Genomic DNA, 16,815 nt, shown 5'->3' with positions numbered 1-16,815 from the left:
TTCTGGTCAACCATTACTGTTAGTGGAGTGATCATAAAGTGATTCGATCATTTTTCGATAACGCATGACTAGCTGTGGTGTTGTGCTCAATAACACCACAGCTGGAATGCACTTTTGACCAATCCGATTGCTTGGCGGGAACTAACCGTTTCATAATTCCCTGTATAGAACACAGAGGAGGACAGCTATTACTATGAGTATCCTTACTATGAGGACATGGATGGGAAACCTTCCGAGTCCACCTCCGAGACTGAGACTGACGAACAAGCTGGACCTGCCACGGAAGACGTAAAGGTACTGTCCCCTTTCTGTCCCATGTCCCCTGTCCTTTTAAAAGACTACCGTCTATCTCCAGTGGGGTAGGACTTGTCACCCTCTCCCCATCCCATACCTTGTTTTATAATGTAGTGATTGCTGTTGATGCTGAGTATGTTCCAATGTCAGTTTTGAATGACATCTTGGTCAGGTCGCCCTTTGAAAAGCTATTCTTTATCTCAGTTACTGTAAATGAAAACAATTCATCAAAAGTGTTGTATAGGCTACAGTTTGTCCTCCTGACATTGTGTTGTCCTCCTCTCCAGGTGTCCGTGCCAGAGAGCGGCCGTGTGGTCACCTCAGTCAAAGAGGTGGTGTCATCAGTCAGGGATACAGCCAGTCAGGGAGTCGAGGGCAAAGTGTTGACCGCCGTATCTACCGGCAGCGCCTCCGCTGCAGCAGGAGCCGGAGCCGCCGGCGAGGAGGCCTACGGGGAAGAGACCAGCCCTTACGACGGCTATGACACAGATAGTTATGGGAACTACGAATCATACTACGACGAGTCCACGGCCTCGCCCGACGCCAGTCGCAGAGTCACCATTAGCAGCTCAAGCACGGGGACCGGCGCAGGGGTGGAGCTGGACCTGGGGTCAAAGTTTGACCTGGGCACGGGGGCGGAGTTTGAGAAGGTCATCACCAGTAGTGGAGGAGTCACCATCACACGCAACAAGACCTCGGTGAGTTACACACTGTTGTTGTGTGCTTGTGTGGTAATGCCCTAAGTTTTACCAGTTAGATGTTGTATCTGGAATGTGTCACATAACATCTTATCATATCTCAGTGTGTCCCATTGACTCACTGTCCCTGTCCTTTCCTCTCTGGTCTCTCAGGCTGGAACAGGCTACAATGACAACTATGGTGAGGGTTATGACCTGTCCTATGGAGAGGGAGAGGAGTACAGCATCGGTGGCGGTGGCCATGACAGCAGAACCAGCAGCAGCAGTACTGTCGAAATCGGTACTGGTGGTGGAGGTGGATCTGTATCGGTCGGGGGTGGTTCTGTTTCCGTTGGGGGTGGTTCCGTTTCCGTTGGTGGTGGTTCCGTTTCCGTTGGGGGCGGTTCCGTTTCCGTTGGGGGCGGTTCCGTCTCTGTAGGAGGATCTGCCAGCGCCGGAGGTGGGACGGCAAGAGCAGGAGCTGGAGCTGGGGATTCGGTTGCTACGGGAGCCGGGGGCCAGGGTGTGGCTATTGAGGGAGACTACACTGATCTGGAGGGTGATCGGTTCAAAGAGGAGTCCATCTCTGAGTATGGGGACGTAGACTATGGTTATGGAGACCTGGACTACGGTGGACAGGAGGAAAAGGTGCTGCCAGCTGAGACAGACGAGTACTACGGACAGGTAAGGACGATGATGGTGATGGTAATGATGATGATAATGATAATAATCAAAATTGTAGTGATGATAATGATGATGGTGGTGCTGATGATGATGGTGATGCCGGCGATATACTATGATAATGATGATGGTGGTGGTGATGATGATGATGGTGGTGCTGATATTGATGGTGGTGGTGGTGATGATGATGATGATGGTGGTGATGTGATGGTGATGATGATGGTGGCGATATACTATGATGATGATGGTGGTGGTGGTGATGATGATGGTGGTGGTGCTAATGATGATGATGATGATAATGATGATGATGATGATGGTGGTGGTGGAGATGATGATGGTAATGATGATGATGATGATGATAGTGGTAACGATGATGATGGTGGTGGTGGTGGTGGTGATGATGGTGATGGTGGCGATATACTATGATGATGATGGTGGTGGTGGTGATGATGATGGTGGTGGTGCTAATGATGATGATGATGATGATGATGGTGATGATGATGGTGGTGGTGATGATGATGATGGTAATGATGATGATGATGATAGTGGTAACGATGATGATGGTGGTGGTGGTGGTGGTGGTGGTGATGATTGTGGTGGTGATGATGATGATGGTAAGGATGGTGATGATGATGATGATGGTGCTGGTGGTGGTGGTGATGATGATGATTGTGGTGGTGGTGATGATGATGATGATGATGGTAAGGATGGTGATGATGATGGTGCTGGTGGTGGTGCTGGTGATGGTGGTGGTGATGATGATTGTGGTGGTGATGATGATGATGGTAAGGATGGTGATGATGATGGTGCTGGTGGTGGTGCTGGTGATGGTGGTGGTGATAATGAATATGATGTCGGCGATAGACTATGATGATGGTGGTGGTGGTGATGGTGATGATGATGGTGGTGGTGATGGTGGTGGTTGTGGTGATGATGGTGGTGGTGGTGATATGATGATGGTGATGGTGATGATGGTGGTGGTGATAATGATTATGATGTCGGCGATAGACTATGATGATGATGGTAATGTTGATGTAATTTGCAGGTTGATGGGTCTCGGGGAGAGAAGGGACAGAAGGGAGAACCTGCTATCATTGAGCCTGTGAGTATAATTTATCCAACGTGTGTGTGTGTGTGTGTTTCACATGTGTGTCTGCGTGATTGTGTGTATGATTATTTCAAAACCAAGCCATGAGTCATCACACACTACTGACTGACAATCATATAAATCACATGATGCAGTATAACACATTGGTCTCTGCATCCTCCTGCTGTGTCCTGCAGCAAGGCCACCTGTGGTCCAGAGGTTGAACATTTGGAGTATGGATACATAGAGGAAAATGAATGATCATCTGGAGTGTAAACACTCTGGGCTAGCATAAACACTGACCAGGGAGAGTGCAGCTGGGAAAGGGAGGGAAGAGAAAGAGAGAGAGGGGGAGAAGACAGAGGAAATCTCCCAAAGACTTCCCCACCGCCCAGTGATCTAAAGATCTCACAGATGGAAAATAGCCAGTCCCTACTTGGGAGTTTTACTCCAGCACTCCACATTCATCAGGGGATGGTGTTGACTTGCAGAGCTAAAGCCATGGCTATACCTGATATGCCAATGTCATCACTGGTAGCCAATTCCTATGTTATGATCCAAAGCGTACGAGTTCAATACCTCAATCTGACCTGAGTCACAGAACCACAGCTGTCTCCCTATAAACAAATGTCACTGGGCTCAACTGTATGTGCGTGTGCTTTACCACCCAGAATGAGCCTGTGAGTCGTCCATCTTGTTCACATTGTAAATAAACAAGGAGCAGAGCTCCCTCCTTTCAGTCCAATCCTCATTTGTCTGCAGTGACGACAACCCCCATCCCCCTGCCAGTCCCATCCAACCCACCCATACCACACACATACTCACCACACACACCATGGACGCATGGCCACACGCATGCACACACGCACTCACACACTACACACACACACACACTCCTCTATCTGTTTACTGCTGTGATCAGTCACTCTAAGCCCGAGTCCATACATCTACACAGGACCACTGTTTGACAGACAGACTTACAGTGCATTCGGAAAGTATTCATACCCCTGGACTTTTTTTCACATTTTGTTATGTTACAGCCTTGTTCTAAAATGGATGAAATAGTATTTTCCCCTCATCAGTCTACACACAATACCCCATAAAAACATGATGTTTGTGTTTACTTTTTTTTACCACTTTTTCGCCCCAATTGGTAGTTACAGTCTTGTCCCATCTCTGCAACTCCCGTATGGACTCAGGGGAGGCGAAGGTCAAGAGCCATGTGTCCTCTGTAAACATGACACTGTCAAGCCGCACTGCTTCTTGACACATTGATCGCTTAACCCAAAGCCAGCTGCACCAATGTGTCGGAGGAAACATCGTACATAACTGGCGTCCGAAGTCAGCGTGCATGCACCCTTCCCGCCACAAGGAATCATTAGAGCGTGATGGGACAAGGACGTCCTGGCCGGGCAAACCCTTCCCTAACCCGGACGACGCTGAGGCAATTGTGCGCCGCCTCGTGTTCCAGGTCATGGCCTTCGCCCCAGTCTGACATCCTGAGTGCTCTGAAGAAGGTTTTCATCAAGGAACTCTCTGTACTTTGCTAAGGTTAATCTTTCCCTCAATCCTGACTAGTCTCCCAGTCCCTGCCGCTCAATAACATCCCCACAGCATGATGCTGCCACGACCATGGTTCACCGTAGGGATGGTGCAAGATTTCCTCCAAACGTGACGCTTGGCATTCAGGCCAAAGAGTTCAATCTTGGTGTCATCAGACCAGAGCATCTTGTTCCTCCTGATCTGAGAGTCCTTTAGGTGCCTTTTGCCAAACTCCAAGTGGCTGTCATGTGCTGCAGAGATGGTTGTTCTTCTGGAAGGTTCTCCCATCTCCACAGAGCAACTCTAGAGCTCTGTCAGAGTGACCATCGGGTTCTTGGTCACCTCCCTGACCAAGGCCCTTCTCCCCCGATTGCTCAGTTTGGCCCGGGCGGCCAGCTCTAGGAAGAGTTTTGATGGTTCCAAACTTCTTATATTTAAGAATGATGGAGGCCATTGTGTTCTTGGGGACCTTCAATGCTGCAGAAATGTTTTGGTACCCTTCCCCAGATCTGTGCCTTGACACAATCCTCTCTCGGAGCTCTACAGACAATTCATTCGACCTCATGGCTTCGTTTTTGCTCTGACATGCACTATCAACTGTGGGAACTTATATAGACAGGTGTGTGCCTATCCAAATCATGTCCAATCAATAGAATTTACCACAGGTGGACTCCAATCAAGTTGTAGAAACATCTCAAGGATGATCAATAGAAACAGGATGTACCTGAGCTCAATGTTGAGTATCTTAGCAAAGGGTCTGAATACTTATGTAAATAAGTTATTTCAGTTTTTTATTTGTAATAACTTTGCAAAACATTTTTTTTAAAACTGTTTTCGCTTTGTCGTTATGAGGTATTGTGTGCAGATTGATGCATTTTCAATCTTTTCAATCCATTTTAGAATAAGGCTGTAACGTAACCAAATGTGGAAAACGTCAAGGGGTCTGAGTACTTTCCGAATGCACTATACTATAGGCAAAGTGTGACGTGACCTCACACACTTATCCATAAACACACATCAAACAAAAAATCCAGGTATGGCTCTGGGAATGTTAAAGACACAGGTATGGGTCTGGGAATGTTAAAGACCCAGGTATGGCTCTGGGAATGTTAAAGACCCAGGTATGGCTCTGGGAATGTTAAAGACACAGGTATGGCTCTGGGAATGTTAAAGACCCAGGTATGGCTCTGGGAATGTTAAAGACCCATGTATGGCTCTGGGAATGTTAAAGACACAGGTATGGCTCTGGGAATGTTAAAGACACAGGTATGGCTCTGGGAATGTTAAAGACCCAGGTATGGGTCTGGGAATGTTAAAGACCCAGGTATGGCTCTGGGAATGTTAAAGACCCAGGTATGGCTCTGGGAATGTTAAAGACACAGGTATGGCTCTGGGAATGTTAAAGACACAGGTATGGCTCTGGGAATGTTAAAGACCCAGGTATGGCTCTGGGAATGTTAAAGACCCAGGTATGGCTCTGGGAATGTTAAAGACACAGGTATGGGTCTGGGAATGTTAAAGACCCAGGTATGGCTCTGGGAATGTAAAAGACCCAGGTGTGGCTCTGGGAATGTTAAAGACACAGGTATGGGTCTGGGAATGTTAAAGACCCAGGTATGGGTCTGGGAATGTTAAAGACCCAGGTATGGCTCTGGGAATGTAAAAGACCCAGGTGTGGCTCTGGGAATGTTAAAGACACAGGTATGGGTCTGGGAATGTTAAAGACCCAGGTATGGCTCTGGGAATGTAAAAGACCCAGGTGTGGCTCTGGGAATGTTAAAGACCCATGTATGGCTCTGGGAATGTTAAAGACCCAGGTATGGCTCTGGGAATGTTAAAGACCCAGGTATGGCTCTGGGAATGTAAAAGACCCAGGTGTGGCTCTGGGAATGTTAAAGACACAGGTATGGGTCTGGGAATGTTAAAGACCCAGGTATGGCTCTGGGAATGTAAAAGACCCAGGTGTGGCTCTGGGAATGTTAAAGACCCATGTATGGCTCTGGGAATGTTAAAGACCCAGGTATGGGTCTGGGAATGTTAAAGACCCAGGTATGGCTCTGGGAATGTAAAAGACCCAGGTGTGGCTCTGGGAATGTTAAAGACCCAGGTATGGCTCTGGGAATGTAAAAGACCCAGGTGTGGCTCTGGGAATGTTAAAGACCCATGTATGGCTCTGGGAATGTTAAAGACCCATGTATGGCTCTGGGAATGTTAAAGACCCAGGTATGGCTCTGGGAATGTTAAAGACCCAGGTGTGGCTCTGGGAATGTAAAAGACCCAGGTGTGGCTCTGGGAATGTTAAAGACCCAGGTATGACTCTGGAATGTTAAAGACCCAGGCATGACTCTGGAATGTTAAAGACCTGGCTTGTAGAAGATTTAGTTGGTTCTGGCTTGTAGAAGATTTAGTTGGTTCTGGCTTGTAGAAGATTTAGTTGCAAAACTATTCATCCCCTTTGATGTTTTTTCTATTTTGTTGCATTGCAACCTGTAATTTAAATAGATTTTTATTTGGATTTCATGTAATGGACAAAATAGTCCAAATTAGTGAAATGAAAAAAATTACTTGTTTCAAAAAATGTCCCAAAATAAATAAAGGAAAAGTGGTGCGTGCATATGTATTCACGCCCTTTGCTATGAAACCCCTAAATAAGATCTGGTGTAACCAATTACCTTCATATGTCACATAATTAATTAAATAATGTCCACCTGTGTGCAATTTAAGTGTCACATTATCTGTCACATGATCTCAGTATATACACCTGTTCTGAAAGGCCCCAGAGTCTGCAACATCACTTAGCAAGGGGCACCACCAAGCAAGCGGCACTATGAAGACCAATGAGCTCTTCAAACAGGTCAGGGACAAAGTTGTGGAGAATTACAGATCAGGGTTGGGTTATAAAAAAATAACAGAAACTTTGAACATCCCACGGAGCACCATTAAATCCATTATTAAAAAATTGAAAGAATATGGCACCACAACAAACTGCCATGAGAGGGCTGCCCACCAAAACTCACGGACCTGGCAGGGAGGGCATTAATCAGAGAGGCAACAAAGAGACCAAAGATAACCCTGAAGGAGCTGCAAAGCTCCACTGCGGAGATTGGAGTATCTGTCCATAGGAACACTTTAAGCCGTACACTCCACAGAGCTGGGCTTTACGGAAGAGTGGACAAAAAAGCCATTGCTTAAAGAAAAAAATAAGCAAATACGTTTGGTGTTCACCAAAAGGCATGTGTGAGACTCCCCAAACATATGAAAGAAGGTACTCTGGTCAGATGAGACTAAAATTTAGCTTTTTGGCCGTCAAGGAAAACGCTATGTCTGGCGCAAACCCAACACCTCTCATCACCCGAGAAACCCATCCCTAACAGTGAAGCATGGTGGTGGCAGCATCATGCTGTGGGGATGTTTTTCATCAGCAGGGACTGGAAACTGGTCAGAATTGAAGGAATGATGGATGGCGCTAAATACAGGGAACTTCTTGAGGGAAACCTGTTTCAGTCTTTCAGAGATTTGAGACTGGGACGGAGGTTCACCTTCCAGCAGGACAATGACCCTAAGCATTCTGCTAATGCAACAGGTTTAAGGGGAAACATTTAAATGTGGAATGGCCTAGTCAAAGCCCAGACCTCAATCGAATTGAGAATCTGTGGTATGACTTAAAGATTGCTGTACACCAGCGGAACCCATCCAACTTGAAGGAGCTAAAGTTTTGCCTTGAAGAGTGGGCAAAAATCTCAGTGGCTAGATGTGGCACGCTTATAGAGACATACCCTAAGAGACTTGCAGCTGTAATTGCTGCAAAAGGTGTCTCTACAAAGTATTGACTTTAGGGGGGGGAATAGTTATACGCGCTCAAGTTTTCAATTTTTTTGTCTTATTTCTTGTTTGTTTCACAATAGAAAATATTTTGCATCTTCAAAGTGGTAGGCATGTTGTGTAAATGAAATGATACAAAAAAAATATATTTTAATTCCAGGTTGTAAGGCAATAAAATAGGAATAATGCCAAGGTGGGTGAATACTTTCGCAAGCCACTGTATGTGATGTTTCAGCCCATCTGTGAGTGTTTATGTGTACACACTACAGAGACTGACAGAGACAGAGATATGTTGTTTCGTGTATTAGCAGAGGATAAGGGTCATGTTCAGAGAGACAGGGAGTATTTACCATCCATACGTAAAATGTGTGCAAACATGACAGTATGTCGCTGAGGATAAAAGTGTCTGTTAAATGAAATATATCATATTATTATAACTATAAAATGACTTGTGTTTCTTATTGCCCATAGTCCCCTGTTCCATGTTGAACATATTCCATCAGTCTCCTGCCTTTGTCCTGATCGTTATTCACCCTCTGCCTGTTCCTCCCAGATTAACGTGAAGCTCTAAATGAAATGACAGGCAGGAATTTATATTAAATCACCAAATACTCCCCTGGATGGAGAGTAGATATGCAGGATATGTCTGGACACGTATATAAATTATATGCACATGTACTGAAGAGATGCATTCATATGAATTATTGTACACGCAGGGTTGCACTCACACCCACGGTCATACACACACACGCACCGCACGCACGCACCGCACGCACGAACGCACGAACACACACGCACACACACACACACACACACACACACAAACAAAGAGTCATAGTGTTAGTGGTGATGCTGCGTACTCTACAGGCTGCAGCCATCCATCTCTCTGATGTGTTTGTATGTTTCAGGGAATGCTGGTGGAGGGTCCGCCTGGTCCGGAAGGCCCAACAGTAAGTCCCTCTCTCTACTTTCTTTCTCTCTCTATGTTTGTCAGTTTCTGTCTCCCTCTCTCTCTTTCTCTCTCTCTCTCTCTCTTTCTCTCATCCAGTCTCTTATGATTTCAGTGGAAGATGACAGTCTTCTGACACTGTTTCAGCCCTATGTTCTATCTGGTCTGTCTCTGGGTTAGGAATATTGTGTATCCTCCACTGTTCATCTTGAAATGACTAGTGTTTTGTTAAGAGATAATTAAACTGCAGCCCAGTTGCCATTGCTGATATTTAGCAATAAGAATAGTAACAGCACAACACACCACTTGCCCTAGAGAGACAGTTACACAGAGGTTCTCAGATCAGTTAGTATTTATTTATTTACCTATATGCACGCTCTTGTACGCTATTTGACCACAAGAATCAGAGTCACCTTTATTCGTTAAGAACATTTACAAATACTCATAATTTGACGTGGTGATATGGTGCTGCTAGTGATAGACAACATTTAGAGACAGAATACAGACAGCAGAAACAGTCGATAATAATAGAGTAAGAGTTAGTAGAGAAAGAGAGACGGGCCCCAGTTGAAATGTATCATCTAACAGACTGCCTGCCCATATTTCCTCATGCATTCCTCTCTTGTTCTCTCTCTTATGTTTCCGCGTACAACTGTTATGCAAGTTTGCCTGAGCTGCATTTTGTTTTGTGTGTGTGAGCATGTGCGCGCATCTGTGTGTGTGTTTATGTGAGTGTCTGTGTGTGTGTGTGTGTGTGTATGTGTATGTGGGTGTCTGTGTGTGTGTGTGTGAGCGTGTGCACGTGTGTGTGTGTTTATGTGAGTGTCTGTGTGTGTGTGTGTGTGTGTATGTGGGTGTCTGTGTGTATGTGGGTGTCTGTGTGTGTGTGGGTGTCTGTGTGTGTGTGTGCCGTCCTCAGTCTCTGATAATATGTATTGTTGTGTACAGGGTCTCCCTGGACCCCCAGGTTCCTCCGGGCCCCCAGGCAGCCACGGAGACACAGGAGAAAGGGTGAGAAACAAGCACCCACAACAAATAAAACACACAGACAAATAAATAAATACATGGAAAATACCACAATCACATGCCAACCACCACCAACACATCACATAGCCATTGTTTCAACACAACCACAAGGTACAGTGAGGGAAAAAAGTATTTGATCCCCTGCTGATTTTGTACGTTTGCCCACTGACAAAAAAATGATCAGTCTATAATTTTAATGGTAGATTTATTTGAACGGTGAGAGACAGAATAACAACAACAAAATCCAGAAAAACGCATGTCAAAAATGTTATAAATTGATTTGCATTTTAATGAAGGAAATAAGTATTTGGCCCCTCTGCAAAACATGACTTAGTACTTGTTGGCAAAACCCTTGTTGGCAATCACAGAGGTCATACATTTCTCATAGTTAGCCACCAGGTTTGCACACATCTCAGGAGGGATTTTGTCCCACTCCTCTTTGCAGCTCTTCTCCAAGTCATTAAGGTTTAGAGGCTGACCTTTGACAACTCGAACCTTCAGCTCCCTCCACAGATTTTCTATGGGATTAAGGTCTGGAGACTGGCTAGGCCACTCCAGGACCTTACTGTGCTTCTTCTTGAGCCACTCCTTTGTTGCCTTGGCCGTGTGTTTGGGGTCATTGTCATGCTGGAATACCCATCCACAACCCATTTTCAATGCCCTGGCTGAGGGAAGGAGGTTCTCACCCAAGATTTGACGGTACATGGCCCCGTCCATCGTCCCTTTGATGCGGTGAAGTTGTCCTGTCCCCTTAGCAGAACCCCCCCCCCCCCCCAAGCATAATGTTTCCACCTCCATGTTTGACGGTGGGGATGGTGTTCTTAGGGTCGTAGGCAGCATTCCTCCTCCTCCAAACACGGCGAGTTGAGTCGATGCCAAAGAACTCAATTTTGGTCTTATCTGACCACAACACTTTCACCCAGTTGTCCTCTGAATCATTCAGATGTTCATTGGCAAACTTCAGATGGGCATGTATATGTGCTTTCTTGAGCAGGGGGACCTTGCGGGCGCTGCAGGATTTCAGTCCTTCACGGCGTAGGTTGTTACCAATTGTTTTCTTGGTGACTATGGTCCCAGCTGCCTTGAGATCATTGACAAGATCCTCCCTTGTAGTTCTAGGCTGATTCCTCACCGTTCTAAGGATCATTGCAACTCCATGAGGTGAGATCTTGCATGGAGCCCCAGGCTGAGGGAGATTGACAGTTCTTTTGTGTTTCTTCCATTTGCTAATAATCGCACCAACTGTTGTCACCTTCTCACCAAGCTGCTTGGCGATGGTCTTGTAGCCCATTCCAGCCTTGTGTCAGTCTACAATCTTGTCCCTGACATCCTTGGAGAGCTCTTTGGTCTTGGCCATGGTGGAGAGTTTGGGATCTGATTGATTGATTGCTTCTGTGGACAGGTGTCTTTTATACAGCTAACAAGCTGAGATTAGGAGCACTCCCTTGAAGAATGTGCTCCTAATCTCAGCTCGTTACCTGTATTAAATACACCTGTGAGCCAGAAATCTTTCTGATTGAGAGGGGGTCAAATACTTATTTCCCTCATTAAAATGCAAATCAATTTATAACATTTTTGACATGAGTTTTTTTGGATTTCTTTGTTGTTAGTCTGTCTCTCACTGTTCAAATAAACCTACCATTAAAATGATAGACTGATCATTTCTTTGTCAGTGGGAAAACGTACAAAATCAGCAGGGGATCAAATACTTTTCCCCCTCACTGTATACATCAAGCTGTTGATATACAGCAAGGTTTCAATTAGTCACCACCACTCCCCAAAACATGGTGGAACACCTGTACAAGTTTTTTTTTAAAAACCTGACAAGACTTGTATTCCTGGCATAATTTACCTTGTTCGAGTAAATGTACTCTTCTCTCTCCCTCTCCGTCTGTCTGTCTGTCTGTCTGTCTCTCTCTCTCCCTCTCTCTCAGGGTCCTAATGGTCGTGCTGGTCTTCCTGGTGCTGATGGTCTGCCAGGACCTCCAGGGACTGTCCTGATGCTGCCTGTAAGTAAATATTGTAATACTATAGAATACACTCATCTAGAATGAAGACCTCATGCTGTCTGTAAGTAAATAACATTATATGACAATTCTAGAATATACAGATCTATATCTAGAAGAGAATACATATTGAATGGGTGCATCTAATATTCTGTTGCATGTTAGACTTGCATTCCATACGTTTTCTCAGATGACAGATGACTATGTTTATGCACATGTGTACGTTTCTAAATGTACCTATTGGCTATTGTGCTTGCATTTATCTTCTGGAAGGCTTTCTTTTTAAACGTCCATCCTAATCTTGTCCCTTCTGTAATGCTATCCTCAATCTATTGTCATAGCACTTCAACATATTTGTTAGGTTCGTCAGTATTACTTCAGACAAGGCTAATCCTCCCTTCTCTTGGTTGCATTATTTCACCCTTTGATTCATAGAGTGCTCTTGATATCAGATCAGAGTTCTGTATGGTTTGGGTCACAGTGTCCTGACCTGTTGTGATGTGTGTTTCCCTGACTGTGTCAGAGGGGGTTCGAGATCTCTGTTATGTTAGCAAGTGGAATGCAGGGAGGTAGTCTCCTCCTGAATCAAACACTCTTCCTCTCTGGTCTTGCTCCAGATAATCCAATCAGAGAATGCTGTGGTGTAAACCAGTCAATAAGCACTCTAGCACCTCCTAGTGGAAGCTGTAGGAAGCTGGGGTTCTGCTGTCATTTAGACTCGCTCTCTGGGAAGGTCTCAATTGCATACTCCTTGCGTCCTCTCTTCTTGTCGCCTTCTCAAAACCCATTGGATGAGAAAGCCAGAAGTCCCTCCCCTCTGACCTTCTCCAATGGATTTTGCCCTTCCTCTCCCCTCTCTCCTCCTCCTTCTTACTGATGAGATAATTACCATACACCATTCCCCCAATCCCCTGCCACCCACTTTCTTATTGTCCCCAGACTCCAGCCCAAATGACACATCTACTCTCTTAGAAAAAAAGGGTTGCAAAAGGGTTTTGCGGCTGTCCATAGAACACTTTTGGGTTCTATGTAAAGCCCTCTGAGAAAAGGGTTCTACATGGAACCAAAACTGTTTTTTCAAAGGGTTCGCCTATGGGGACAGCCGAAGAACCCTTTTGTGGTTTTAGATAGCACCTTTTTCTAAGAGTGTAGGGGTCTTACAGACAGGAAGTAATCTAGCCTCAGACAGGAAGTAGAGCAGGTCTAAGTGCTACTTCCTGTGATCACAGCTGCTAAAACTAAAGGCTAAAGTTAGTAGCTAGCCTTTCTGTTTGTTCTGCTGCTGCCTGTACTCCTACTGCTGAGTGTGATGACTTGACTAAATGTCCTGCTGGAGTCTCAGGAGTCTGCAGAGCAGAGCAGAGCAGAGCAGAGAGCCTTCTGGAAAAGCTGTATGTGTCAGGCCAAGACGTCTGGTCAAGGTGTACCAGTAAAGCATCTCTCCACCAGCACCTCTCCGTTTTGGACTGTTTCGTTCCGGGACCCATTTGGCCGGATCCGATATGAAAAATAATCACGTTTTGCTATGTAAAAATGTGAATAAAATTGATCAAAGTTAATTTGAGTTGCCTCTTCATTAATTATCCTGACACACCCCCCCCCCCCCACACACACACACACACACACACACACACGCAAACACAACTAACTTAGGTATAGTTGTGAACAATAACCATGTTAAGATGTTAAATCTTATCATTTAATTGGTCAATTATTGTTTGATTGTGTAGAGTTCGATAGTGTGCTTGGTAGTTAGATGCCATTTGTGTGCCGTAGGTTTCTGCTTAGTCACAGTTCAAATTCCTCTCTCTCTCTCTCTCTCTCTCTCTCTCTCTCTCTCTCTTCCTCTGGGCATGGTTGGATCTCTGTGTTATAGTCTGGTTTCTGTGAGAGGAATGATGAGTCTCTCGAGGGACATTGTGCTTTTGAGGTTCACTGGGAAAAATATAGATAATTGAAAAATATAGTGTAAAATATTATGAAAGAGATCCCTAGCTAGAGAGATGTTGCTGTATTTAAAAAAGTAAGGTTTGCCAGCTTCATGCAAACCTGTGTTCGATGTTATTTTTTCCTTCCATAGTAACAAGGTTGCGGTGACAAACCTTCCTCACTGGTCTGTTTTTATTCATACCAACAGAAACAGAAACACATCTCTATAGGATCAACCAACTGGTTGCATTACCCACATTTCACCACTAGATGCCAGTATAGGCATGTGAACTTCTGATGGGAAAAGAACCATAACCAGGCAGTTGTATGATGTATGAGCTAAGGTTTTTACAACTGCATCGTTTTAATGCAAGCCAAGCCTGAATTTGAATTAGTTATTTTTTTATAACTTGTTTCAGTACAATCATATTTTATTTATTTATTTATTTATTTAGACATTCTGTTTGAAGAATGAGTAACCTAGCCTGTAAGATGACTTGGCATTTTCTCAACCCACTGTCTCTCTTCTTGCTTTGTCTGCCTATTTGTCTGTTTCTGTCTCTGTCTCTTTGTCTGTCTCTGTCTATTTGTCTGTTTCTGTCTCTGTCTCTTTGTCTGTCTCTTTGTCTGTCTATTTGTCTGTTTCTGTCTCTGTCTCTTTGTCTGTCTCTTTGTCTGTCTCTGTCTATTTGTCTGTTTCTGTCTCTGTCTCTTTGTCTGTCTCTGTCTCTGTCTGTTTGTCTGTCTCTTTGTCTGTCTCTGTCTCTTTGTCTGTCTCTGTCTCTTTGTCTGTCTCTTTGTCTGCCTCTGTCTCTTTGTCTGCCTCTGTCTATTTGTCTGTTTCTGTCTATTTGTCTGTTCCTGTCTCTGTCTCTTTGTCTGTCTATTTGTCTGTCTCTGTCTATTTGTCTGTTCCTGTCTCTGTCTCTTTGTCTGTCTCTGTCTCTGTATCTTTGTCTGTCTGTTTCTGTCTGTCTCTTTGTCTGTCTCTGTCTGTTTCTGTCTCTCTCTTTGTCTGTCTCTGTCTCTTTGTCTGTCTCTGTCTATTTGTCTGTTTCTGTCTCTGTCTCTTTGTCTGTCTCTGTCTGTTTCTGTCTCTGTCTCTTTGTCTGTCTCTGTCTATTTGTCTGTTTCTGTCTCTGTCTATTTGTCTGTCTCTGTCTATTTGTCTGTTTCTGTCTCTGTCTATTTGTCTGTCTCTTTGTCTGTCTCTGTGTCTGTCTCTCTCTTTGTCTGTCTCTTTGTCTGTCTCTGTCTCTGTCATTTCATCTGTCTCTGTGTCTGTCTCTGTGTCTGTCTCTATATCTTTGTCCATGTACCTGTATCTACTGGACTGGCCTTACCTGTTGGGTCTGGTTCTGAGTTCTGAGTTCTGCTCTCCTCCTCAGTTCCGCTTCAGTTCTGGAGGAGACTCTGGACAGAAGGGACCTCAGGTGTCTGCTCAGGAGGCCCAGATGCAAGCCATCATGCAACAAGCTAGGGTAAGGCTTAAACACACAAGTGCATACACACACACACACAAACACAAAGTGCATACACACACACATATTCACACAGAGCCTGTAAGTAAGCATTTCACTGTATAATAACAAGGTCTACTCCTGTTGTATTCGGCGCAGGTGACAAATAAACTTTGATTTGATTTGAGACACACACACCATTTTGTACTTCTCTAACTGTTTTCTCTCTCCAGCTGGCGATGCGTGGTCCTACTGGCCCTATGGGTTTGACAGGTAGATCTGGTCCTCTGGTACGTACCAAAGTTTTACTCAGTCTCCTCACACACACACACACACACACACACACAGTATGTACACACACACACACCTCTGTCACATACACAGCCTGAGGAGAATAACTTATTATATTGTTAATAGTTGATAAGATCCTATTAAATTCTAATGCAGGTGCTACAACATTAATAGTGTTTGGACTGTGGCCTGATCATAATCATCCGCTGATCTGAGCCTACTGTGACCTTATTGTGTTTGTCCTCCTCCCAGGGTTCTCCAGGTGTGGCTGGACTGAAGGGAGAGTCTGGAGAGTCCGGTCCTCAGGTAAGACGGATGGACGTTTCTAGACCACTAGAACTGTTCCTTCCTCTGTAATCTCCAGCCCAAGTTTAAGGCCTTTCTATAAACACAACTTACTTGGGTTTTTTTGTTAGGGATATTTTGTTGGGGTTCTGTTGTAGGGTTTTCTTGTTGGATTCTCCATAACCTTCTTCTTTGTTACAGGGACCTCGTGGACCATTGGGTTCTCATGGACCCTCTGGGAAGCCCGGCAGAAGGGTAAGTGTGAATCTGAGTCTGGGATGGATATTTGAGTTTGGCGTGCAGATTAGGATAGTTTTGATGTAGTTTTGATGCATTTTAAAACATGGCGATGTTGAATACTAGTTTCTGATTGGCTTGAAGAGCATTCCAGAGTGTGCATTATTTCCCTTACCGTATGGTATATCAGCACGGTAGAATTCAATGGCTATAGTTCATTCATACATGTTCTATGTTTGAGCTGCTTTTGAACGCAAAAGCCAAATTGAAAACATTATTGGCATTGTTGAATTAGATATTTCATAATAGCAATCTAGGACTGTTGGTTTGGTTAGCTAAACTTACAATTCAGTTTGTTCGGTTAAAGAGGCATCTACTGTAGCTGTCTATTAAACTTGCTAGCTACTTCGTTGGATGTTGAACACATTTCTACTGAGAAATAAACACATTTATAGAGGCAAATGTGTTCAATTATAGCCATGGTATAAAAGGGATAATCAATTCGGGGCTCTATGTGTTCTCCTGAAAG

The 16,815-nt window shown here is 44.6% G+C and overlaps 1 protein-coding gene across 5 annotated transcripts in view; it reads left to right on the top strand.

Moving 5' to 3' along the window:
- LOC110522815 (collagen alpha-1(XI) chain-like) overlaps nucleotides 1-16,815 on the top strand; it is a 135,960-nt gene that overhangs the window by 69,855 nt on the left and 49,290 nt on the right. For all 5 annotated transcript variants that reach the window (XM_036977004.1, XM_036977003.1, XM_036977002.1 and 2 more), the window contains exons 6-16: nucleotides 169-294; nucleotides 582-992; nucleotides 1,146-1,655; nucleotides 2,698-2,754; nucleotides 9,012-9,053; nucleotides 10,001-10,063; nucleotides 12,013-12,087; nucleotides 15,402-15,494; nucleotides 15,707-15,763; nucleotides 16,017-16,070; nucleotides 16,251-16,304. In XM_036977004.1, the coding sequence (XP_036832899.1) occupies nucleotides 169-294; nucleotides 582-992; nucleotides 1,146-1,655; nucleotides 2,698-2,754; nucleotides 9,012-9,053; nucleotides 10,001-10,063; nucleotides 12,013-12,087; nucleotides 15,402-15,494; nucleotides 15,707-15,763; nucleotides 16,017-16,070; nucleotides 16,251-16,304 (1,542 nt within the window). The remainder of the gene's footprint in view (nucleotides 1-168; nucleotides 295-581; nucleotides 993-1,145; nucleotides 1,656-2,697; nucleotides 2,755-9,011; nucleotides 9,054-10,000; nucleotides 10,064-12,012; nucleotides 12,088-15,401; nucleotides 15,495-15,706; nucleotides 15,764-16,016; nucleotides 16,071-16,250; nucleotides 16,305-16,815) is intronic.

The sequence above is a fragment of the Oncorhynchus mykiss genome, chromosome 5, assembly GCF_013265735.2.
Source record: "Oncorhynchus mykiss isolate Arlee chromosome 5, USDA_OmykA_1.1, whole genome shotgun sequence".
In the NCBI taxonomy this organism is placed as follows: Eukaryota; Metazoa; Chordata; class Actinopteri; order Salmoniformes; family Salmonidae; genus Oncorhynchus; species Oncorhynchus mykiss.
The sequence above is the reverse complement of the archived record's forward strand: the minus strand, read 5'-3'. Positions and strand labels throughout refer to the sequence as shown.